This window comes from Phoenix dactylifera, chromosome 17, assembly GCF_051530095.1.
Source record: "Phoenix dactylifera cultivar Ajwa chromosome 17, Ajwa_hap1_PhDact_Kaust_v1.1, whole genome shotgun sequence".
NCBI classification, from domain to species: Eukaryota; Viridiplantae; Streptophyta; class Magnoliopsida; order Arecales; family Arecaceae; genus Phoenix; species Phoenix dactylifera.
Window position 1 is genome coordinate 6,555,545 of NC_143206.1, and position 26,249 is coordinate 6,581,793.

The 26,249-nt window shown below is 39.0% G+C and overlaps 3 protein-coding genes across 4 annotated transcripts; 1 reads left to right on the plus strand and 2 right to left on the minus strand.

The window, feature by feature from the left end:
• Nucleotides 1-3,159: 3,159 nt before the first annotated feature.
• LOC103721794 (G2/mitotic-specific cyclin S13-7-like) lies at nt 3,160-6,524 on the plus strand. Of its 2 annotated transcripts, XM_008812131.6 has the most exons (10): nt 3,160-3,501; nt 4,186-4,297; nt 4,387-4,422; nt 4,510-4,570; nt 4,665-4,880; nt 4,980-5,105; nt 5,198-5,446; nt 5,541-5,699; nt 5,789-5,967; nt 6,073-6,524. In XM_008812131.6, exons 1-10 carry the CDS (start codon nt 3,465-3,467, stop codon nt 6,227-6,229), a joined length of 1,332 nt encoding a protein of 443 aa, XP_008810353.3. In that variant the 5' UTR covers nt 3,160-3,464; the 3' UTR covers nt 6,230-6,524. The 2 variants fall into 2 exon arrangements, with proteins under 2 accessions (XP_008810353.3, XP_089784282.1); XM_089928156.1 differs by having other exon boundaries at nt 3,210-3,501; nt 4,387-4,570.
• A 2,341-nt stretch (nt 6,525-8,865) lies between these two features.
• Nucleotides 8,866-10,213, minus strand: LOC120107221 (glutathione S-transferase U7-like). Its single transcript, XM_039120403.3, has 2 exons — nt 9,839-10,213; nt 8,866-9,391 (listed from the first exon to the last, which is right to left on the minus strand). Exons 1-2 carry the CDS (start codon nt 10,151-10,153, stop codon nt 9,029-9,031), a joined length of 678 nt encoding a protein of 225 aa, XP_038976331.2. The 5' UTR covers nt 10,154-10,213; the 3' UTR covers nt 8,866-9,028.
• Nucleotides 10,214-15,333: 5,120 nt separating this feature from the next.
• On the minus strand, nt 15,334-17,519 carry LOC120107220 (glutathione transferase GST 23-like). Its single transcript, XM_039120402.3, has 2 exons — nt 17,105-17,519; nt 15,334-17,008 (listed from the first exon to the last, which is right to left on the minus strand). The coding sequence occupies exons 1-2, from the start codon at nt 17,423-17,425 to the stop codon at nt 16,532-16,534; spliced, it is 798 nt and encodes a 265-aa protein (XP_038976330.2). The 5' UTR covers nt 17,426-17,519; the 3' UTR covers nt 15,334-16,531.
• Between the last annotated feature and the right edge of the window lie 8,730 nt (nt 17,520-26,249).

The window sequence follows — 26,249 nt, forward strand, 5'->3', positions numbered from 1 at the left end:
TACCCCTACAATCCAAGCACACTTCGGCTACTTGATTCTCTGTTATAATCTCTACTATTATAATGCGAACTCTCGGTGTTTAACCCCACCTTGAGTGTTCAAATCCACTTCCAATACTTTACCCTTCCCTGGTTGTTCTTCTACCCATTGGTCCCTCCTTTCTTCGCTTACGTGCAGAGCACATGCCTGATTCTAATGCTAATTAACTCAAATTATATCTGGAGAGGCAATTCCGAGCAGTTCAAAATACGGCATTTAATGAATAAACCTTGCCCTGATCTGAACTCAATTTAAAGATAGTTAACTTTCAGTTGCTAACTATTTACCACACCATGAAAATATTTACCACACTGGTCATCGTTTTCAATTCAAAAACGGTCTTGAAATTCGAAATACTTACCGCATTAGCCACGCACATGACTGAGTACAACCGCTTGCTGGTGGGTAAATCAACCGCTTGAAGAACCGAAGCAAAAGCCTTGTTCCGTATACATCACTGGTGTAATATATAAGAGGACTCTAGCTAATCACAAATGCTGGATGATATGGTTTTCAAAATAGCAATTCCAATATCATGGTTTTTCAAAAGTACTAGCATTTACAAGAGGAGTCCTAATTTTTTTGAATGAAAGTAACAAATTTGTCGAAGAAATATGATTTTTTTTTTTATGCATAGTTTACACTACAAAATATTGTATAATACTCGATGATCGTCATCAAAAAATAAATATCTATCAAATATACATGCTATATACGGGACATCGTTGTTGGTAGCTGTCCTTCTTTTTGATAGCTCCGTTCTCAACAAAACATCGATTTAAGACAGCATTGTGACCTGTCACTTAAGATCCAAAACATAAAATAGAATCCTATGAGCAATTTATTAAGTTAAAAAAAAACATAGTTTTGCAATTTGGTTGAGCAATTTATTAAGTTAAAAAAATACGTAGTTTTGCAATTTGGTTCTAACAAACACCAGAAAATTATGAATATAAAAATTTTAAATCCAATAAATTTATATCATGTATGGTTTTATCTTCATACATATGAATGCATCAAAATTAAATTTTAAGATTTATAGGCTCGAGAGCTTGCAAAATCAATTTCTTGTAGAAAAGGTGGCAAATATCAACCGGAAGAAGAAATATATGAGAAAAAGAATGAAAATACGAGTAGCTTAGGAAAGATCGGTTGCATCACTTGGTATATGGCAATTAACGGAAATAGGCAAAGGTTAGTTATCTACTGCAACATTATCTCCAATAATGGTGGGTAAGACCTTCGCACTTAGTTTTTGCTACCTGCACGAGAGAATTATTTTGTATATTACTTCCGGATCCAACATGAATGCCGTTAACATCACCTGGAGAAAAAAATTATTTGAAAAGATTTTAATTGCAATACAAAACAAGTTGCGTAAGTAGACATGATCCAAACAAACTACCAAGTATTACCGGATGACATCCTTAATCACCATTTTGAGAAATCATTAGTTGGAAAACATATGAGAGAGAGAGAATGAGCAAGCTCTTTCCATCCAACCCAATAATTCTTTATTATCATTTTTTTTTGGAAATGAGAAATTCAAGAAAGAAGAATGCAACTGACCCATATGCTCGCATTTAAGTCCAAATGTCCATGTTACCCACAATTTCTTGCTTTGAGGTGGGAATGGAGATATAAACTTATTAAACGAGGCCATCTTTGGCGCATCTCCATGCCTCATGTGGACATCCATGAGTATCACTTGTTCAATGAAGAGCACCACTACTTTCTCTATGTGGTCAAGGCTACTTATTTTGCAGTTACATAAAATTATTACACTTTTATGAATATGGGTTAACACCTAAAATTGCAATAATTTAATAAATTCACACTTTCTTTCTTCTTCCACATATCATCCAATGAATTCAATCCCATTGAAGTTGAAGATCCCACACTGAATCTTTGCAAATTATAAGCCATTGCCCATGAAAACATGAAGTTTCCTCCTATGAAGTTCTCGAAGCTGATAGCATTTATCTAGAAGGAGACTCGGCTACAGTGATTAAGTGAAACCGAGGGCAGCACACCTGTCCACTTTTTTGGGATGTACATGGGCTAGCAGGACAGTGTGGCTCCTTTTGAGCCTCTCAGGTCTATCGGAAGGCAAACAGTGCATAGAGATGGACATCGGGCCGTGCCGGGCCCGGCTAGGCCCATCGGGCCATAGACTAAACGGGCCGTGCCTGGCCCGACCTGTTACTAAACGGGCCGTGCCTGACACAGCCCGCTTAACCTAAAGGCTAAGCCCGGCACGACCCTAGGCCCATGGGGTGGCGGGCTATGCCGGGCCCGGCACGGGCCGTGTCAGGCACGAGACATGGCCCGTCTGTCCAAAAAAAAATAGCCGTTATGGGTAGCCTATAACGGCTATTTTTTTGGCCCATAACAGCTATTTATGGCTTTTTACCCATTTTGCCCCTCCCAACAGCCATAAAACGGCTAATTTGAGGGGTATTTTGGGAAAAAAATTGGAGTCCTATAAATACCCCTCCCATGCCGTGCTTGGCCCACGAATCGTGCCAGCCCAGGCCCTTATGGGCCGTGCCGGCTAACCCAGCCCGGCCTCCTTTTATGAGCCGTGCCTAGCACGGCCCGGTACTGTAGCAAGCGGGCCGTGCCGGGCCATGGGCGGCTCGGCCCAATGCCCACCTCTAACAGTGCAGTAAGCTGGATCGCTTCTATACTGCACATCATTCGGAAGAGTTTTTTTTTTTGGAAAGATCAGGGCTCAGTTTCTTCTCCTTTCGTCTATGTACTTTTTTTTTTTTTTTTTTTAATTTTATTGGTTGCACTAACACAATGGGTAACTGTTGTATAAAAAAATAAAAAAAAAAACCACCATCTGATTCCTGTGTAGGGAGTGTCTTATCTTACGTGATCCGCAGGGCCACCAGAACGTAACACTTTTCGCCAACACGTTACACGCTCCGCCTTCGGTATGATTCCTCTTTTTCAATCCCCACGCTCGCCCCCAACGGCTACAATCCGGAAAAGGACCCTGGCCCCCTCCGAGCCGTCCAATTCCACAAGATCGGACCGTTGAAATCTAAAATTAATTCGACCGTTGGAGGCATCTGTTCGCCCAAAATAGGGGGACCCCTTGCTCTTTCCCTTATTCTTGCTTAACCTAAAAACCTTTAGAAGAGCCACAGAACACAGAAGGAAATCAGAGACGAGAAACAGAGAGAAGAAAAGAGGAGAAAGAAGTGAAGAAGAGAGCGGATATCGAGGGTTTTCTCTTTTGGCTCTTGCCCTTCTTCTTCTCTTTGTTGCAGCTTTGGAGACTTTGGATCTCGCCTACGGTGGCGAATCTGGGCAGCGACGGGGAGTCGCGGACCGCGCGCCTCCACTCGTTCTTCTCTTTGGTTCTGTCAAGCCTCTTCCGGCAGAGCCAGGAACGAGGAGGAGGGGAACAAACCATGGCATCGACGCACGTAGTTCCTCAGCAGCAGAGAGGTGAGATAGAATTAGAAACCCACCTTCTTTATCCATTTCCTTTTGTTTTTTAATCTCTTAGATGGGTTTCTTGAATTGTTTTGTAAGAGAAAGCCCTTTTCTTTGGATCTTTTTCTCATGCGAATCATTACAATTATTATTATTTTTTTTGTTCTTAGTTTGAAACATATCTATCTTGACGGTGTTTATAGGGTTTTCTTTTGTTTCTTTGGAAAGATCTTTTCTTTGCCTTCTCTTCCCCTCTCCCCCTCCCTCTCTTGAATCATTTCTATCTTGATGGTGTTTATAGGGTTTTCTTTTGTTTCTTTGTGGAAAGAGCTTTTCTTTTCTTTCTCTTCCTCCCTCCAACCCTCTTTATGGGTTCTTTGGCCTTTCTTTCTTCTTGCCAATCTGATTTGGGGTTTCTCATGTTAAATTTGATAGTAAGATCTTTGCATGTGCCTTTCTTTCTTCTGAAGGTTTGAGGATTTCAGCAGCTTTTACCGAGTTAGTCTTTCCCAATTCTCCTGACTTCCATGTTAGGGCTCTTGCTCTTTTACATGCCATACAAGCAAGGTTCAAATAATGAATTTACCATGTTTTGGACCTTGTTTTATTGTTTCTTTCTTTCCCCTTCTTTAGAATTTTTATTTGTTTTCTCCTCTAAGTTAATTCTACTGATTTTTTTTTGTCCTGTGTCATTAGGTGATGTTCCTATTCCCATTGCCAAACAGAAAGCAGCAGCCGGAGGAGACGGAAAGATCCGTCGAGCATTAGGAGACATTGGCAATCTTGTAACGGTCCGGGGTGTTGAGGGGTAAGGATGTTTCAGCTACAATAACTCAGAAGTTACAAAAACTTTGTGATCTTTTTTGTTTTAATTTAAATCTTTTGCCTTGTTTCCAGGAAACTACAGCCTCAGATCTCTCGCCCTGTGGCTAGGTTGGCTGAAGCTCTAGGGTCTTTAATTTATTTCAAAAACACTGCTTTAATTGGTCTAAAGCATCTAATACATTCTTTTCTTTCTAGAATTTCGGGTGCTCAGATTCTGGCAAATGCACAATTAGCTGCTATTGCCACTGCTGATAAGGTATAAATGGTGATCTTTATCATATTTTCTCCTCAATGAACCCATTTTTGTATCATAATATCTAGTTATGGACTGCCACCTTTGTAATTTTCAGAAGACAGTGGTTGTAGCTGCTGATGCAGCAGTGGGAAAGGGCTGTGCAAAGGCTGTCAAGCCAAAAGTTACTGTTAAGCCCAAGCCTGAGGAAATTATCGAAATCAGTCCTGACACAGATGAAGAACAGAGGCATGTTAACCAGCAAAATTTTAGGAAGACCTCTTCAAGGAAGAAAGTCCACACTTTCAGTTCAGTACTGACTGCACGAAGCAAGGTAACGGTTGCAATCTTTTTCAAACTACTAGACTAGCACACCTGTGATTAACATAGATGAATGCTTAAATTTCTAATGTGCATCCAAATGTCAATTCAGGCTGCTCTTGGGATTATTGATAAACCGAAAGATCTGGTTCATGATATCGATGCTGTGGATGCCAACGATCAGTTAGCTGTTGTGGATTATGTAGAAGATATCTACAAGTTTTACAAACTTGCTGAGGTATTATATAATTTCTCTATTTGAATATCCATTGACATCCATTTAATTTACCTATCTTAGCTGACGAGTGCTCGTTCCTTTTGCTAATTCAGAACTCTAGACGACCAAATGACTACATGGACTCCCAGGTTGAGATCAATGCAAAGATAAGAGCTATTCTGGCTGACTGGTTGATTGAAGTACACCATAAGTTTGAGCTGATGCCTGAGACCCTCTATCTCGCATTTTACATAATTGATCGGTACCTATCGATGGAAACAGTCCGAAGGAGGGAGTTGCAGCTTGTGGGTGTGAGTGCAATGCTCATTGCCTGCAAGTATGAGGAGATATGGGCTCCAGAGGTACTAATTATGATGTTCTTCAGATAGAAATGATCTTTTCCTTAGTATTATTATGGTTACTGAGTATTGGAAACTGGGTTGTGGTTGAGAGCAGGTCAGCGACTTCATATGCATATCGGACAGTGCATATAGCAGAGAGCAGATATTGAGCAAGGAGAAAGTAATTCTGAACAAGCTTGAATGGAACTTAACTGTTCCCACGCCCTACATGTTCCTCGTGCGTTTTCTGAAAGCAGCCATGTTGGATAAAGAGGTGAGAGCAATAGATGCTTTGACTTGTGGTAGTCTTTGGAAGTGCCAATTTCAGTTCAATAGTCTTTATTCTTTTGGTTATACTTACAGATGGAGCACATGACCTTCTTCTTTGCTGAGTTGGGTTTGATGCATTACTCAATGATAATGTACTGCCCATCCTTGATTGCTGCTTCTGCTGTCTATGCGGCACGTTGCACACTCAAGAAGACTCCTTTCTGGAGCAAAACACTCGAGCATCACACAGGCTTCTCAGAGCCGCAGTTATTGTTAGTATCCACTACCTTAACTTTTAAGAAATCTACAGAACTTGTTGCATTTTATTTGAATTGGTAAGCTTGATCCCTGAACCAAGTTTGCATGTTTGGACGCAGGGAATGTGCACAGCATCTAGTAAGCTTTCATTCCTTGGCAGCAGAGAGTAAGTTGAAAGTGGTGTTTAGGAAGTACTCCAGCCCTCAATGTGGTGCTGTTGCCTTGCATCCTCCTGCTACTAAACTGCTCGATGAGCTAAAGGCAGCTTTGACATGACTGGAGCCGTTCAACAACTGAGTTGGGTTGGATTTAACTTCTGACTTGTTTTCATTTTTATTTCATTCTGAATTTTTCACAACGATTATGAAGGGACATGGAGAGAAAAGGGGCATTGGCTGAAGGCAGATCATCTTATTGATGATATTATCTGTCGTTTTGTGCTTTTGGGTCCCCACTCTTTTCTCAGTACTAATGACAGTGTGTTGATATCTCTAATCTTATGAGTGAACTGATGCTTTGCCACGTCTTGTAATATCTTATGTTTTTTTTATAGTACTAATTTGTTAGACTACCTGTTGTTAGAATTAAATTACCTCACTCTTATTTCATCTCGTATTTGTTGGCACACAGTAAACATTAATCCTATAAGAGTCCCTTATAAGTGCAGAGAATCTGCTCTAATTTGGTTTCAAAATTTGTTTTCTAGATCAGAATTATGTCCATTATTTAAGGGATGCTCAAGAGAAGAATATTTTGCGATATATTTGGAATTTTAACAAGCTTTTACTTCAGTCACTGTCAGAACTCAAGTTCAAGTCATTGATGCAGTAGCTTCTTTTAAGACAACCAATTTATCAAGGACTGCTAGTTAATGGCCTTCTTTATTTTCTAACGAACTGGATTAAAATTTGATTTGGGAACTTGTCTTGTGAACTGAGTAATTTCAAAAAAAAAATTGTAACAATTTCTAGATACGGCATTTAATCCTCTGAAAAATCTGTTGAATGTGAAAATGGATATCAACAGCATGCACATACTGGATTGACAGATGAACTTGAGCTTCAATGTTTTGAGGTTCTAAATAAGTTTTATTTTATTTTGGGAGACAGTCCTTTAATGAAAAGAAAGAGCTGAAAGCTTTCTAATTGGGTCCTCAAAGACTTGCACAAGGAGGAGATGAGAGAAAGCACCTGATTGTGCTCCAATTGCAAATGCAGGATGTAAGCAACCCGATGACAAACTCCTTGTACTAGAAAAATAAATAGACAGCCTTTTAATTGAAAGATTTTAACATAACCTTGGTTTAGTATCATTGCTGTCCCTGCATGACATCCTCCATTGATGGAGCTAGTAGTAAATTATCAGGGGTGGATCACTGATGGGGAGGAATAAAGGAAAAAAAAGAAAAAAACCTTTGCACAACCGCATGCAAGCTATCTTATTTGGCTTAAAAATATTCATGGACCCATCTCACTTCTCCCAACAGAAGGATGGCACAACGTCCTCAACCGATCACCCCATGGCATCAAGTCCATGTCTCCAACTAGCTCTTACCGCTTTCTTGAAACCCCCTTGCCATTTCATCCACATAATATTTTATTTTGATTGGAGAATTCTCCATTTTTGTGTTACTGTGAAGGAGCAAAGGATTTTCAAATTTTTCACACACAATCATTATTTTTCCAATCAAATCTTTTCCTAGATAGAAAGCATTTCAACTTATCATTTTGAAGTCATGATAGTTTTTATTAAAAAACAGTCTTTTTGTGTGCCTACACACTATAGACCTTATCAAGAGCTTCCTAAAGCTCTCTAGATGAACGGTGCTGCAGATTGGGTTACTTCCTTCGTGGCTCATTACTCAGAAGACTTTTTTTGGATAGACCACGAGGCTGTGTCTACGGTTTTGCGCAGCATTTTGTTTTCTGATTTTGTTGGCCATCTTCACACTCGTCAGGTGTGAGCCGCCGATGTACCAAAAAAAAAAAGAGAAAAAAAAGCCCTCTAGGTGAAGTATAACAAAAGTAGACATCTACAACCTTTTAATAAGCATGATCAGATTTTTGCCACAAAATCATAGTTTTTTCTTTCAAATCTTTTCCTAGATAGAAAGCACCATATTGAGAGCCTGGTCAGGGTCAGGTCCTCCAGGTTCAGACATGACTTGGAAAAGGTTTAAGGTATGAAGCCAATATTTCTATCATACTTTGCCATCTCTTAAAATTTTGGTCATGGAATTTTACAAGTTTGGCGGGGTCATCAGATGAAATCTACGAGTAATGGTTACTACAGATACTACAAGCTAATTGATCTTCTCTAAGATTGTTACAAAAATTACACTTAAATAAACCTAGTGTAGAACAATCAAGGAAAAGGGTTCGTCTATGAATACTTTCTTAGAGAAGAAACCCCCTCCATCAATGGAAGTTGATCCAGGTGGTGTGCATAACAGTCATCTCAAGAAATAGAAACTTGATAGCCCTTTTCTGTTTATACTCTTCCGAAAGGCAGAGTTGAGATAAATATAAAGGCTCAAACTATAACATCCCAATATCCACTCCCCATCACATCAAGAATTTCGTTCAGGATCTTCTTTTACGATGTCAACCGTTAGATGGCGCTTTGCGCATTTTCTGCCTGCATAGATCTCGAAACAACTATAGCACAATCCAATGGACTCACTCAAAAAAAGGTGAATCCTTATTTTGCCTCAAAGATACAACCCGAACCTGTTGGTTCGGGCATGTGAGACTAATAGTGAAAATCCTAATAGGATAAAAAAACGGGTCAAGATAAATTAATGTGATAAAAATAAAAAATAAAGCACTAAAACTTGTTTAGTAAGAAACATATAAAATAACAAAACAAGTCTTAACAATATGTGCATATTAAACTTTAATAAGATATGGAAAAGGGCATAAAAGGAGAGGAAATGATTTTCATTAAAGTAGTAAATCATACAGAAATATATCCAAGTTCTTTTTTGCTATATAAATTAGAATCTCCAATATGCAATTCAAATGAAGTAGGAAAACATCCAGAATTGATTACTTGATCAAGAGATCTAATAGTCTTCTAATTGAACATTTTCTGAAGCAAGCCTTTTACATACTCAACCAATTTCTCAGTTGGTGGGATGACTTCCTTCACCTCCTTGGCTTCATTGAAACTTTCAAACCAGGATGTGAAAAAAGGGAAGGACTCTTGATCTATGATCTTTAGCCCTAATACATCTTCAGATGCCGAATTCCAGTATAAGCCACAACCCATAACAATGTCCAGAAGGCCAATTCTTTCGCCACCAAAAAATTTTCTTCCCTTACAAAAGCCATCACGAAGCTCAGCTTCAAGAAACTCTAGGTTTTGGCGAAAATTGTCAACTGCTGCCCCTTGTCCTTCTGCTGAGGAACGAAGGATTGCTCCAAATGATGGACGTAGCTGCAAAGTAAAGAAAGCAATTTCTTTTCAGTGCCTCTCTCATGCTTACAAGAGAACACATATATTTAGTCCTATATTAGCGATGCATTAGATAGATTACATAAAAAACCCGAATGATACTTTTCGCCTAACCTTTTTGATGAGGCCTTCAATTGTGACAAATAATATCAAAGCGAATACAGCAAATAGTCTATATGAAGTAGAGGATACTTTATTAGGTTGACCACGCACCGATGGCCTATGCTCATGAATCCTAAGCACCAAAATGTAAAACGTATCCCAAAACAAAAAGAAATTAAAAGCCCTTTTGTTTGCCTAGGCTGCCAAATGCCAAAATCTCTCTCTTGATATATATATATATATATATATATATATATATATATATATATATATATATCATATCATATCAGAGCTCAAAAAACTAACAGAGAACAAGACAATACTCACTGTGTCATCAACAAAATGGCACCAGAAGCGCACAACAGCTCGTTCATAAGGATCTGTTGGCAGGATGGGCTTCTCCCTCCAGAATTCGTCAATATACTCGATGATGATGGTGGACTCGGCGATGGGACGATCACCATGGAGCAGGACTGGGACCTTCTTGTGCACAGGGTTCTGGAGCAAGAGGGCACGGCTCTTGTTGCTAAGATCCTCCTCTACGTACTCGTACTCCACGCCCTTCAGATGGAGGACCAGTTGGACGCGATGCACATAAAAGCTCGCCCACATGCCATGAAGCTTGAGAGGAGCTCCCTCCATGGCTTTGGTCTTCTCCTGGACTTCTCCACCGTTGCTCTCTCTTTCCAATTTATCAAGGATGGAGTTTTGGTATGCAGAATATTATATGCATTTATGTAATAGATTCAACCATTCGGATTATGGCTGAATATTTTATGCTAGCCGGAGAAGTGACATTTTGTTCTTATCTTCTTAGGGTCAAAGGTTGGGTTGGGCTAGTTTGTTGCTTGGGGACCAAGTAAGATAAGTCATCAATGGCAAACTAGTACATAATGAATTTTAAATGTTTTATTTTATTAGATTTTTATTTGATAATATGGTGCATCTAGATTAGAAACTGCATGGCATGGCATGTTGATAAGGCAACAAACTTCGTAGCCTAAAGATATTTAGCATCCTTCACAAAATTGTGAAAAACTTTATGGAATTATAAAAATAATTTGCTAATTCTATCTCCATTATGTGTTCGATAATTTTGTCGATATTATGTTATTGGATTTAAGTAATTGTTGATAAAATATTTGATTATGGGAAGAAGGGAAAGTGACACTGGGATACTTTATTTTAGAATCAATTATTCCAAGGGTGTGCTACACATCCTAGTTATATAGAGCAAGTTGGCAATCTGAGTGGCTAAGAATTCTGGAACGTATTCTCTCGTCAGAATTTCAAACATTATTTATCAAGAAAGAAGGGGTTGGTGTTTTTCTTTTCTTTCAATTTTTTTGGGTTATGGAGGGAGGAAGGGGAGATGCCAAACGCAATTACATGGTATTTTATGGTAGAAGTAATATGATTAAAAAAGATATAATTATAGCTAAAATAACATTTCCAAATTCTTATATTAATTGTGTGAATTTTTGACACATGCATATAGCTGAAATATTGCTATGTATATAGTACCATATTATGACTTCATTGCACCTATTCTAAGATAATTTGAATTAATTCAAATCAGCTCTTTGTACCCATGGTAACCTGAGATTTCTTCTTCTCTCACTTTTGACCTCTTGGAAAGATAAATGCATCAAGATCTAGAAAAAACATAGGGCTGGTTGGAGCTCACAGCCATGATCATTTTTTCGTCATAAGTTGGATCGATCTTGCTGCCACTGAAGACTTACTCTCAGTAAACATCACTTGCTCCTCACTCCTTAACCCCTTCTTGCACTCTCCTTACTTCTCCAATTTCTCTCTTCACTTCTTTATATTTTTTTTGTCTCTTCTATTTTTTTGTGTTTTCTTTCATTGTTTCAATGATATGGACCAAGTTTTCTGTTTCTTTAATTTCACTTAAATTTTGCTTGCCTAAATTAAGAACTGATAGATGAAAATCCAAACTCAAAAGAAAATATAAAGGCAAAGAAATGGTCTCATTCTGTAGACATGCTTCTATGCTCGTGTGTGCATGCATGCATTTGTGTTAGCTGTGTGCAAGTGTGTGGGCATGAAGGGTTTAAAAATGAGAAAAGAAAGAAACCATTTTCACCACTACTAGAAGTAGGCTTCTCCTCATACTAGTCTACTTCTTGCTAGGAGCTAAAGGTTTGATGTGGCATGGTCTTCTATACGAAAATTACCATATAGAATTCTTATTCCCATGTAATAGACGCCTGAAAGTTATGAAGCTATAAGTTCTAAACTCCAGTATCATTAAACATCCATGATACTTCTTCTATATACAAACATTAGTTTTCTTTTATTTTTTAAAAAAATTATTCATAGGAGCCATCAAGACATTCTAGAGCACAAACCAATTGCTAGAAGGCCAATGCCATTAGCCTTAAGCCATACCCATCAGTTTGAGTAAGCAGTGATCCAAAGATCCAAGTCCATTAGGTTGGTTCTTGGGCCTATAAGACTAATTTAAGCTGTGCACATAGACTAGGGTTTGCCCTAATGTTCACCCCAATCTGCTTGGCATCCAGAGGTTTTGGGTTGAGTCCTGGATAGTGTATTTACAAATATTTGGACTAAGGTAATTATAGTATGGGTAGGCCTCCCTCTCTTTCTCTCCGAAATTAAAAATTGATGAGCCTCTCCAATTTGGTGGTGGAAGGAAGCAATTGAATTAGTTCTAGCATTTCTCTTAAATAAATAATAGAGAAAAAGAAAATGGTCAAGAAAAAAAACTTAATTCAGATATAAATAAAGATGCATTTATTGGCGGTGTCTGATAACTTAGGTCATGGATTTTATAGCCCATTAATTACATCCTGCCGAGATTCATTTATTGTCAAGTCCTCATCTTATTAGGATTTTTATTATAATTTTAATAATTTTAGAATTTGGACCAATGTTAAATTAAATTGATTCTTAGATATAATGTATTTGAGTTTGCTTTTTAGTTGAAGTAAAATTTATTTTTGTCTTTTAGTGAAAGTTGCAAGTCGAGAGTAATCTAGCTTGTGAGGAGGGACGTCATTGAAGAAAAAAAAAGATATTTATTATCTTGGAGCTAAGACATTTTACCAACTAAGCAAGCAAAACATTTTTTTGAGAAAGTAGGAGTCTTGGCCACCCAGATGTTATTGATTGAAATTGTTTACACGAGATGATGAAGTATAATGTACAATAATCATGTTTAGTTTCAAAAATGAGTTGCAACGATGAGATAGGGACTCAGAACAACTTGGTACATCTAGGGACAGATCAAATAAACCAATTTTCGAATGAGATGCTCGGCCATAGCAGAAGAACAGGATGAGGCCTCTGAAACAGGATATGTCAGTGGACAGCTGAACCTAAGCAAGCACTACATAAAAGGAGAAAGAAACCAAGTCAACACTTGGTAAGAAGTAAAAGTTGTTGTATATATTACTACTAGCATCCAATTAACTCGTGCCTGACAGCATGGCCTTCTGGTCATCGGGATTGACTTTGTTGAACCTTTCAAGTATATGGCTTAGTGTATGCTGTCAGAAAGCCATATACCTGAAAGGTCAACAAAGTCAATCCCGATGACCAAATGACCGTGTTGTCAGACACGAGTTAATTGAATGCTAGTAGTAATATATACAACAACTTTTACTTCTTACCAAGTGTTGACTTGGTTTCTTTCTCCTTTTATATTGTGCTTGCTTAGGTTTAGCTATCCACTGACATATCCTGCTTCAGAGGCCTCATCTTATTCTTCTGCTATAGCCAAGCATCTCATTCGAAAATTAGTTGATTTGAGCTGTCCCCAGATGCACCAAGTTGTTCTAAGTTCCTATCTCATCGTTGAACTCATTTTTGAAACTAAATATGATTATTGTACATTCTACTTCATCATCTCCCACTTTGTTAGAAAATGAGGAAGAACACTCAAGAAGATGGTAGAAACTCTAAAGAACAAAGTTTGAAGAGGGATATTTTTCATTCAACTCACCCCTCTACAAATGAATGCTTACAACCCTTCATATAGACTTAATGTGATTCTAGAAATTTCTACATATAACTCATAACTCTTGACCCTTAATATTTCTAACTCATGACTCTTGAAATATGCATGATCCATGAATCTTAAATCTCATATAACTCATGACTCTTCACATTCTACAACTCATGACTCTTGAAATACGCATGATCCATGAATCTTAAATCTCATATAACTCATGACTCTTCACATTCTACAACTCATGATGACTCTTGTGACCATTAGCTTTTTACCTTTTTGACCTTGGCTTGACTTTGACTTTGACTCTCCAACTAGAATGCTAGTTGGATGCCACATCATCTTAGGAATTAAGTTTATTATCCAACACCCCGCTTTTAAACTTAATTCTTCTCCTCCATCAATTATTCTAAGCTTAATTTTAATCTCTAGAAGGTGTCAACTTTGAGATGCGGCGAGTATATCCGCCGCTTGATCTTAAGATTTGATATGTACAAGCTCGATCTCCTTGTCCTCCACGTGCTCTCAAGATGGAAGATTGCAATTCGGTAAATATTCTAATGGAATGTGGCACAAAATTAACGAAGTATGGTGATACAAAAAAGATTGATCCTACGTACTATGTTCAAGAGTCTAGTTGGAAATCTTAATTACTTGACCTGCACAAGGCCGATTTTATTTTTTTAGTTTTTTTTTTTTTTGGTGTTTATTCTGAATGTTAGACCAAGGCGTCCGATCTATACCAACCAGCATGCCTTTGTACATATCCCTCCTTGGTTTGGTAAAGAGATCTAAGTTCAAATTTTAGTAGTAATCCTAATGGGTGATGCTCTCAATATTAATTTTAAAAATAATAAATGTAAAGTACAGATTGATAGTAACAGTCATTAGATTTTAGAGTTGGACTCCAAGTCCTCCAAGAGAGCTTTAATTTCCGAGCCCCAAATTGGATCATAATATTTTTTTTATTTAACCGTAGTGATTTTTTAAAAAATCTTTTTAAAGAAAAATGTTTTACTTTCCTTGCTCTCTTCCAAGAGGGGTTCTCTAGAATATAATGCTATAATAACCAACATATTATTTTCTTGAGAGAAGCCACTTGAACATTAAAACAGCTATTATTTTCAATTATGGGTAGGGTTGGAAGTGGGCCGGGCTGGGGCGGGCTATGCTTCTAGCCGAACCTAGCCTGAAAATTTTTTTGGAGCTTTGAGCTAGGCTTAGGCCTGAAAATTTTTTAAATAATCCAGGTTTGAGCCCAACCCGAGCTCGGGCCCGAGTCCAACTCGAACCCAATTGAACCAGCCTAAATCATCCATTTGGGACAAAAATAGGTCTAGCCTGAATCAATTGAAGTTTAATATTTTATACTGCTGCTTCACAAGTAAAGGTGTTAGCCAAAAATCGGGCTCTCTACTATAACATAAGTAAATGATACATGATACATCATTCTTAGCTAAACCCATTCTAATTTATTCAGACCTTGCTCAAGTTTGGACTCGCGTTGGGCTCGGGTCAGGCCAATAACATACCTAAGTCCAATTCGAAAAATAAATGAGCTCTACACTTAAGTCCAAATCCAATCTGAACTTTTTCGAGCTTAGCTTATAGCCTGATCCGAAGTCGGCTGGGCTCGAGCTCATTTCTAGCCCTTAATAATGTGGGCTAAGAGAAGCCCATGCACACGTGTGTACTGGCAATACAGCTAAAAATAGCCTAAATTTCAAAAGCAAAGCTGATTTTCCCTGGGTGTCTGGTCGGTCTCCAGCTGTTAGCACATACTTTTGTGAATTGGCTTTAAAGTCTAACTACGAAGTTCAAAGCAGTAAAGAAATAATACTTTATCATAAATTCTCAAAAGTCCAAAAAGAATAATCAGGAACTACCATAAATACCCATACATGCTGCCACCTTACCAAAATTTTCACCGACCACTGCCCCTCCTAACTTCTTCTCATATCAGCTTTTCCTACCTTTATTTACTCAATTAGCGACTTGCTGCACATCTGCACCAGAGTCTAATTCAAATCAGCTCAGAGTTCAGATTTCAGCCTTCAAGGAGTTGGGCAGGTAGACCTCTTAAAAGAGGAGTTTGTATGAGTGCCCACAAGGAGAAAAGTAATGATCTCTTGTAAGTTTATATGAAGAAAGCTTTCAATAGTCTTCTCTTTGTATCTCCCTCCCTCTTCTCCTCCATCCTCGAAGTCTTCAACCCTCCTCCATAGTTGTTCCAGCCATGGGAGCTCAATAACTAGAGATGGCTAGAGAATTGGACAACAGCTCTAACAACAACAAAATGCTTTAGTAGCTCATAAGTGTAACTCAAAAGAATCACTTGAGCTGGTCCGCTGTTTTCTTCTAGAGAAATTAATGTTCCGGTTAACTCAGAAAAGTCCACCAGGTGCCTTATGCCAATGACTTACACCACACTAGAAAGTGACTTGTGAAGTGATATTTTTCAGTTTCTAAAGCATTTTGGTTTCTCATTTGCTTGCTTTGTATTTGACTGTGAATTATGCCAAAGGAAGAATCAATGTAAATGGTGGAAGACAGCCGAGTGACTTTTTTGAGTCATTTTTCTTGGTACCACAGCGTTCCTCTTCTCTTGCCACTTGAGCATTTATTTCATTGGAGAAAGGAGATAATTTTCTAATAAACTCTTCAGTTCACCAATAACTGCTTATATGGAACTTAGGGCAAGCATTTAAGAAACCCTCGGCATCAACTTCGGATGCACAGATTTTTTTAGCAAGCATCTGAATCATTTATAATAAGAAACGAGCTGTAGACCGTTGAATTCAACAAAGCAGTCCCGCATGCCCATGTCATCCAGCAGAAGATTCTCTAACCACCAACATAAGAAAACTTAGATCTACACTACCAGAAACCATATTTAAAGCAGCTAATCACATGACATAACACAAGAAACTATGACCATAATATAAAGAGTCTGCCTGCTAGACTTGTTGTGCTCCCATACTAAAATCAAACCCAAATCTTAGAAAGACCCTACTTGTACCCTTTTAAACACTACTACCACTTTCAACAGCTACATTGCTATTGTCGTTGGTGGTGGTGGTGGTGGTGGTGGTGGTGGTGGTGGTGGCAGCGGGGGCAGCGGCGGTGGGGGTGTCCTTGAGACTAAGCATCATCTGACGAATGCCTCTGGCGTACTCGAGCAACCTATCAATGGCCGGAATGATCTCCTTCACCTCCTCCTGCTCCTCAAAATCTCGGAGCCATGCATGGAAGAGAGGGAAAGCTTCGGGGTCGACGAGCTTCACCTCCATGACCTCATCAAACACTGCAAGCCAGTAGGAACCGCATCCGAGGACAATGTCCAAGATACCGATCTTATCACCTCCAAAGAACCTCCTCCCCTTGAAGGCTCCCTCCCGGAGCTCGGTCTCAATGAGCTTCAAATTCTCATGGACATGTGCCACAGCGGCCTTCTGATCCTCGCCTGCCAATCCAAACACGGCGCCGACTGCTGGGCCAAGCTGCAATGCCATCCAAAGCCTCGGCTATGATCCCAAATAAGGAGAAATGGAAAGGCTAATCGCACAGCAAGTCTAATAGATGGGCAAGAAGATAACCTTATCGTCGGCGAAGTAGCACCAGAAGCGGGCGACGGCCCGCTCGTAGGGATCGGCGGGCATGATCGGGCGGTCGGTCCAGGTCTCGTCGATGTACTGGAGGATGATGACCGACTCGACGATGGGGCGGTCGAGGTGGAGGAGGACGGGGACCTTCTTGTAGACGGGGTTGTAGAGGAGGAGGGAGGGGCTCTTGTTGTTGAGGTCTTCCTCCATGTACTCAAAGTCCAGGCCCTTGAGCTTGAGGGCAAGTTGCACTCGATGGGTGTAGGAGCTCGCCCATGAGCCAAAGAGTTTGAGACCAGAGGGGGCCTGCTCCATGGCTGGTTTGTATTTAGGAAGGATTGGTTGCCTTCTCTTGTGGCTTGCAAGCCAAGGCTTATATAGAAGATTGAGGTGAGCTTTGGGGTTAATGAATAGGGTCTAATAGTGGGGTTCACGCGCTTGTGCATGCCATAGGGATAGAAACCCTAGGTTGATTGCTAAGGATGACAAGCTTCTTCACCAAGCCACTCTTGTCAGTTCTAGCTTTCACTTCAAAAGCTTAATTAGTACATAACCAAATGTAACTAAATAAGAAAGGCATGTGAAAAAAATTATGGCCATAGTTACTGACAGTGTGGCCCCCATCTTGTCGTATATACATAAATATACCAGGCATCTAAATAACAGCCGTGGTACGTAGATCATTACTTTGGATGTAATAGTCAGCTGTTATCTAATTAGGACAAAGTGTTTCCAAAGAAATCACCTTAAGTTAAACATCAAATGACTCCATAAAGTTACTGGAATCTTCCTTTAGTTTACATTTGTTTTTTTGAATGGTTCCTTTGGTCTGCAGTTATTATTTTATTCAGAAAAATATGATCAAAATCTAATCCATTCATGGTGGGATTCTGTAACTAGATTGTAGAAATATTAAAACCTTGAGGGATAAGTTACAGACAGATTAATAAGTAAATATATGATGATGACTAAGCTAGTGGAAGGAATTAAAAAAAGGCTTACCACATGAAGAGGGTGAAGTGGTGGAGGACAAAGGCATAGCCGTGCGGTGGAGGTCAGCCTCATGAGCTGGGAAGGCCCTAATGTATGTCTGTACGTAGTTCACATGAAGCCAAGTCCCCCATCTCCTTTTTATTACGTCATGTATTGGATGCTTACCCAAACGGCAAAATATTGGTCATCGTTTGCTCCTGACTTGGTTTTGGTCATTGTTTGCCTGCGTCCCCTTAGCCTTGAACTTTGATTCTCTCTCGGAAAAGAACCAGCTGCTTTAATTACAGAGGCTTGGCTTCAATTACAGCACCCTTTGGATAGCTCAATGGGGAGTTGGAGAACCATGCATCCTGCATTTAACCAAATCAAGTTGTGTCAGAAGGCTGATTAGATTCTGAAAGAGAGAAAGAACTCGAATCTTGCAATAGAAGAGCAACAACAATAATGGATGCCAAGTGCCAGCGGAGTGGTCCAGATAATAATTAAGAATTCCACTGGTGATGATTTATACCTTAAGGACCAAAGGAACCAATTAAGGGACACTCTCAGTAAACCTCATGGACCAACCACTCTCCATCATTTAGCAACATATGTCACCATAATTATTATGAATTTATATACGTCCAACAGGAACAAGCCCAAAATTTTATTGAAATCTTCTTCAAAGCATGGCATTATGCTCGTTCTCCCTTCACTATTTAAGCAGCTTTCCAACAAGGAGACACGCAGAAGAGGTGAAGAAACATTAGTTCCGGGTACACATGGATCTGAAAACCAAATACAAGCTCCCATCTAATGGGCCCCCAACTCCATTAGCACAATCCCGACATGAAGGTGGTATGGGGTAGGGACTGGTGTCACCATCCCTTTGTCTTGGTGCAAACTCAAGTGGACTCCTTGGTCCCAAATCCACGCAAAATCCACGCACAGAGGGATTGGTGGTCACGTCTACAGCAAATAGCATGGCCATGTCTAGCTTTCCGTACAGATATTCTCTCCTTCCAAGAGTCCCCTCCCGTGTCTTCTCACTTCTTCCATTCATAATGGATATGGCATACTATTCATTTCCCTGAGGAAATGGTAACGTATACCAGTGAACAAGTAAAAGGGTATTTTAAACATGAACAACTGGGTTCAAACAAATGTGAAAGCTTGCAAAGAGGCATTCTACTTTTGGAAATAAAATGGTAACGTATACCACTCGTTGGTGGGTCCCCCTGTTTACTCGGTGGAAGGACTTTCAGAGAAGTTCTGAGGTTATTTGTGAGCATGCATGGCATTTCTTCTGCATTGCATTAATGACTTTGTGGCAGTGTGAAACTATTAAAGAGTTTGGTTTGCGGGGGGGAAGAAAGAAAGGGTAGTACTTTTACTGGAGCCACTCACTCATAGTGCTCGTGTACCTCCATGAGACATTTTTACCCAGCACAAGACCTGGCGAGGTCTTCTCTCTTGAGACTTCCCAGATGAAAGGTGCAACCTGCTCTGTGAGAACGATACAGGCCATTTATTTTGTATGGGCATGGTCAGGGCTGAATGTCATCAGTAATTTGTTGGAGTAACTATGAACAAACTGGTAGGGAGTAAACAGGCGAGCACAACCAAGCCAGATCTAGCTTAAGCTCCGCTTATCATATAACCGATTCAAGCTCAAACCAGTTTGTTTAATTTGAAGTCAAACTCAAGTTGTTGCTCAACAGTTTATATAAGAGATATAGAAAGAGTTTGACATTTCCTAAAAATTTTTGTCATAAACTAACTCTTTTGACTACGAGTAACTTTCTATTATGTTAGCTTACAATAGTAATTAATTTTCAAATAAATTTAATATAAAAACTGATATTACATAATTTATTCAAGCTGAGCTCAAGCAATCTAAGTCCGACTCTTGTTCGACTCTTTTGTTAATTGAGCAACTTGATGTCAAACCAAATTTCAAGCCAAACATGAGCTCACTCAAGAACAGCTAGCTCGTTTCACAGCCCTAATAAATAATCTAGTTCAAATTTGGATTTATAAGTGGTTCAAGAAACAAGTTAATAAACCTTTAATCTATCCTGTACCTCACCCTACCTCAATCTTGGCTGCATCTAGTTGAAAGGACCTCCACAGAACTGATATAATCGGATGGATTCCGCTTGAGGTCGAAATATTGCAGTGCGGTGCATGCTTGAATCCGTATGGTCTAAGGGTCTACAAAGAAATTTATATATGCAGTCAGTACAAGTGAGAATTCAAACCATTATTATTATAGTTATTAGATGTTTATAAAAGGCCCGAGGGGGCATCTCAGAGTAGATGTGGTGTGTAGGAAACACATGGGATCACGGGGCTCAAGGAGAGGCAAAGGACCCAGGCAACAAATGGATGCTCTATATAGGTCATAGCTTTACACACTTTATAGGAAGGCATTCCTTTTCCTGCTGGCTTTGCATGCATGGTATGTGTATGTCTCCTATGGTTCGCTCACAACACTGTTATGAGCTTTCTTTGAGGCAATGCATGATGGCATCTCTCCATTGTGCTGCACAAAGAAGAACTGGAGACGGAGTTTTCCACAAGTTTTAGAGCAAAGTCGCATGGATGCATATAAAGGCACAAAGGCACACAAGGTCCAAACAGTAGCTGTCTAAAAAAGTTTAGCCATGTTGGATGTGGTATTGTTTGGTCTTACTCCTATGCTCACCTTGCACTTTTACCGCTTAAAGACACGTGACAATACACATATCCCTACCTCTAGGGTTTTTCTATGAACTCCCAAAGGTACTTTAGTCGTCTTACTGCTATTCTATCCTGGCCATCTGATTCAACATAGATGACTTGATTTATCCTCCGTCGATTGAATAACACTAATGACACCTCATAATCAAGTTCTTAATGTGAAATTTTACTTTGTGAGTAGACAAAACTTATGTCTATTCCTTCGTCTTTTTATCACATGGTAATTACTAATTAGCATAAAATGGAATAAATGGAACTTTATTATAAAACCAAATGTAATTATTTTTTTACATAGTGTCCAATACATATCATTCATAAAATGAGCTAATGAGTCCCATGTGAGCTACATGATTTCTGAAAATCCCGGGCGTGGGTCCTTTAGTCAGCGGATTTGTAATCATCAGCGTCGTATTAATATGTTCTACAGACACTATATCCTATTTTATTCTCTCACAAAGAGCAAAGTATTTAACACTAATATATTTGCTGGCACTTGTACTCTTCGTACTATTGGAGAACCCTACAGTTGAATTATTATCACAATATATCTTGATCGGTCTGCTAATAGAGTCAATAACTCTAAGTCCTGTGATAAAATTTTGCAACCAAATGGCTTGTAAGGAAGTCTCATAATAGGCTACATAGTCTGCTTTCATAGTGGATGTAGTGACAAGATTTTGTTTTGCACTCATCCATGATATAGCACCTTCTATAAGTAACAAAATATATATAGTGGTAGACTTCCTACTATCGATGCATCCAACAAAGTCCGAATCCGAATAGCCAATAACTTCAAGACGATCTACCTATCTATTTGCGAGCATGTAGTCTTTTATGCCCTATGGGTAATGCGGGACCTTCTTTGCAACTTTTCAAGGCTCCATTTCCGAATCATGTTGGTAACACCCAAGCATTGATATAGAAAAGACAATGTTTGGGCGTGTATAAACCTAAGCATAGTTCAAACTCCCAACAATAGATGCATTGGGTTTGGACTTTATTTCCCCTCTCTCGATCTCATTTTTTGGAAATTACAATTTATTAAGTTTATCACCATTTACAATAGGAGCAACCTTGAAGGAACAATTTTCCATCCCAAATTTCTCTAATACTCTAGAGATATAAGTCCTTTGAAATAGTCCAAGTAACCCTAAAGATCTACCTTTGTGAATCTTAATGTCGATAACATAAGTGGCTCCACCCATATCTTTCATCCCAAAATTTTCAGATAGAAACTATTTGGTTTCCTTAAGTAGATCAAAATCACTACTGCCAAACAGAATATTATCCACATATAATACCAAAATTATGAACCTACTCCCACTGACCTTTAGGTATATACATTGATCAATAATATTTTTTTCAAACCCAAAGAAAGTGATTATCCCATTAAATTTGAGATACCACTATCTAGAAGCCTGTTTAAGTCTATAAATGGATTTATTTAGTCTGAAAATCATATGCCCGTGTCCACTAATAACAAAAACCTTGGGTTGTGCCATGTAAACCTCTTCCTCTAGATCACCATTGAGGAAGACCATTCTCATATCCATTTGATTCAGCTCTAAATCAAAATGAGCAATTAAGACTATGACAATCCTAAAAAAGTTCTTTGATGAAATTAGAGAATAGGTCTCTTTAAAGTCATGTCTTCCTTTTGTGTGAACTCCTTTGCCACAATTTTGGCTTTATACCGTTCAACCTTACTATCAGCATTCCTTTTGGTCTTATAGATCTATTTGCAACCTACTGGATGTACCCTTTCAGATAGGTCAACTAAATCACAGATATAGTTATAATCCATAAAGCTTAGCTCTTCGTTCATGCCATCCAACCATCATAAGGAGTTCTCACTTTTCATGGCTTGTAGGAATATCTCAGAGTCATCATCATTTTCATACATGTCAGTCAAATACACTACATAATTTGAAGGTATAGCAAATTTACTTATTCTAGTAGATCTCCAGAGGGCCGTTCTTTGATCCACTCGTGATGGTGGTTGGATAATTGCTTATTCAATAGTAAGAGCCTCATAGGATGGATCATGATGAAGTTGTGATCCCTCTTGAATGTAATCTCAAGGAATAGCAATAGGAATCCTCACTTCAGTTTACTTTAAGGTGAATAGACTGTTTCCTATATTTCTTTAAAGATAATGTCTCGAGGTTCTCCACTTACACTTAAAATATCATCCTCTAGCAATCTAGCTTTGCTAGTTTCTACTATTTGCGATGTACAAGATGGATAGTAGAATCTATATCCTTTTGACCTATCTGAATAACCAAGGAAAAAACCGTTAGTCATTGTAAAGTTAATACCTTTTCTTGGGGGTTGTAAACCTTGACTTTAGCTAGACATCCCTATATACGCATATATCCCAAACTAGGTTTCTTACCAGTCCACAGCTTATAAGGAGTCTTTTGAACTACCTTAGTGGGAACCTTGTTTATCATAGCTTGAACTATATCTTTAAGCATTCGATTCCTTCTTTCAGCTATACCATTTTGATTTGGTGTGCTTGGCATTATGTATTATGGTACAATGAATTCTCTGTTCCTTTAGAAATTTTGCTAATAGTTTGCAATAACCCCAAATTTTTTTTATATATAAAAAAGGATAGAATAGTCCTTTAAAATTGATATGAGGGGTAAAATTGGAAGGAATCAAAAGTTAATGGCATAATAGTAGATATGTTGAAGTGTTAGGGGCAAGATGGGAATTTTGGTGTTTGATGTGACTTAATTAGGGGGTTTGGTGGCTGAGGCGTTGGATTTGAAACAGAGAGGAAGGGGAGTCTCAGGCGGTGGAATCAAACAGAGAGAAAGAAAAAAAAAAGAGCAGAAGAAGAAGAAGAAAAAAGAAGAAAGAGGGAGGGAATTTGAGGTGGAAGGGAGTTCCGATTGTGCTGCCAGCTGAAGGAAAAAGCGTAGGTCTCCTTCCCCTCTACGCAAAGACCTCGATTTTTCGAAAAGAAAAAGGTAAATACCCATCCCTACCTAGTCTTCTAATGAAATTAGGCTATACAAAGGGTGGATTTGGTCTAAAGAGGTTAGATAGAAGTGTTAGAAGTGGTTAAAGAAGAGGAAATCGGATTTCAACAAGTTTTTTCGAGGCTACGGAAAAACTGTGTCGAAGTCACAACTTTGGTAAATTATTTCGAAGGTCAATCAGCCTCTGATGGTGATGCATGTCACCATTTTGGAAATCCTTATGAGTGTAAAATGTTAGGTAAAAATTTCATAAAATTTGGAGTTTAGAAAGTGGATCAAAACCAGGATGAAGTAACCCGCTGTCAGTCCGGGTTACTGTTCATCCGAGATAAGAAAGTGAGAAAAATGATGGGAGTCGCCTCAAAACGCGCCGGAGTCGACTCGAGATCAACTGGAGTCGACTCGGGGCAGATTGGGGTCGACTCACGAGGTTGGGGGTCGACTCTCTCTGAGAGTCCAGAAAATGAAGTTTTGCGGTTCTGTGGTCGGGGTCGACTCACGTGGGGTCGACTCATGAGGTTGGGGTCGACTCACGCTTCAGTGAAATTTTTAGTGAAGGAGGATTTTGACTCTTTGTTGCACCTTGACCCTATAGCAGTGGCCTAAGGTGTGTATGTGATGCTTTTGCATCATAATACATATAAAGGAAAGATTAATTGATAAAAAAAAGGGACAAAGGAAAGGATCTAGAAAAGGGGGGAGTTGAATCAATTAAAATTTTCTATATTTATGATTGGCACGTAGATTATGGCCCTTGATACAAGACTAAATGTATTGTAAATGTATGTATCAGTTGGGCAAGAAGCTAGAAAACAAGAGGAGGAAGTCCCCCACTGCCTACTGTAGATTCTGAAGGTATATCAGGACCGTGCTGGATTGACAGGTGAGTGAAAGTCATGTACTTTGCACCATGAGCATTCTTAATTCATTTTCATGAATATCGCCAAGTATGAATTAATTCCACTTATGCATATTGATTGGTATTGTAGTAGATTTCTCTATAATCTTGTTTCTCCATGCTTGATTATCTTGTGCATGCATTTGAGGGAACATTGAGAGAAATTATAAGGGATAGAAGAGTAGTCAAATTGGTTCCGAATTGTGAAATGACTTCTTTTGTAAATTGATTTTATTTCCTCTATTTCAAAGATTTGTAGAGCCTTTTCAGTGGTATATTGAGTTGCCTTGCACTTCCTTGACCCCTCACTGCTAACCCTGATGTTAGTTTATGATTGGGTCGTGGTTGAGTGAGTGGTAGTCTTGATTATACTCCTTTTTAGTAGAGTATTGGGAGGGTGCATTATAGCATTTATGCATGGCTTGGTAGTATCTACAGGACATTTATAGTCGATGGGGTTAGACATCGGCCTGTGTGCACATAGTAGCCTTCTGGATGGGTGGAGCCCAGTCCCTTCCTAGGGGGGACACGGCCGGTCCTACGACTTATATTCTGCTTGCCGCCGGGCATAGTAAGACCCCGCGAGGTGCAGTATGGCTTTCCGTGGATGTAGCATTTCCGTGAGGTGCTGATAGTATTCAGTTGTGAGGTGATTCTCATGGGTTTTTATGGATTTCTGTTCTGGATACTGGCCAGCATTTACATGATCAGTGTGGTATCTTATTCTGCATATGCATGTGATAGTAGGAAGTTATTGTGGTTTGCCTGAGGCGTAAGACCCACCTCCCGACTGCTGTCTAGTGATGACTTCGCATATTGACACCCTGATTTACACATTTCAGTGTTATGATCTGTTGAGCATATTCATGATGTATCATTAATGTTTATTTGATTATTTTATATATGCTCCAGATGAGTTGATTGTGATTGTGGTGATACTGTGATGATTTACTCCATATTTCTTATGTTGAGTTATGTGTATCCTGTTATTGATGACTGCTCATATGTTCTTGAGATTTCATCTCAAGCCATGATTATATCTTGTCTCATGTGCATAGTACTCACTACTCCACTCACTGAGCATTCATATACTCGCTCCCTAGTTTGATATTTTTGTTGCAGGATGATAAGAGCACAAAAGTGCGACCTACATGTCACCTAAATTAGTATTATTGCTAACCGATAATGATAAATTCACTGGATTAATATTATATTTGGGTTTGGCACAGATTTTCATAAATTAGAGATAAAATGCACATTGAGTACAAATTTGACTAAAGAAGGATTCTTTCCCAGATCCGACCCGGTTGAAAATCGGGTCGGGTCCGAGTCGGGTTCGGATCCGAATCAGGTCCATTTCTTTTGTGCTTTTGGGAAATAATTTTGGGGCAAATCTAATTTGGCCATATCATAACTATGAGGTGATGGGTGACCAATGAAAGACTTGCAATAGACCTCCAGTCAGAACAAATGATCCGTGATGAGCTGAGTCCGTCCGTTTACAAACCAAATTTCACATCACACTATTTGTTTTTTT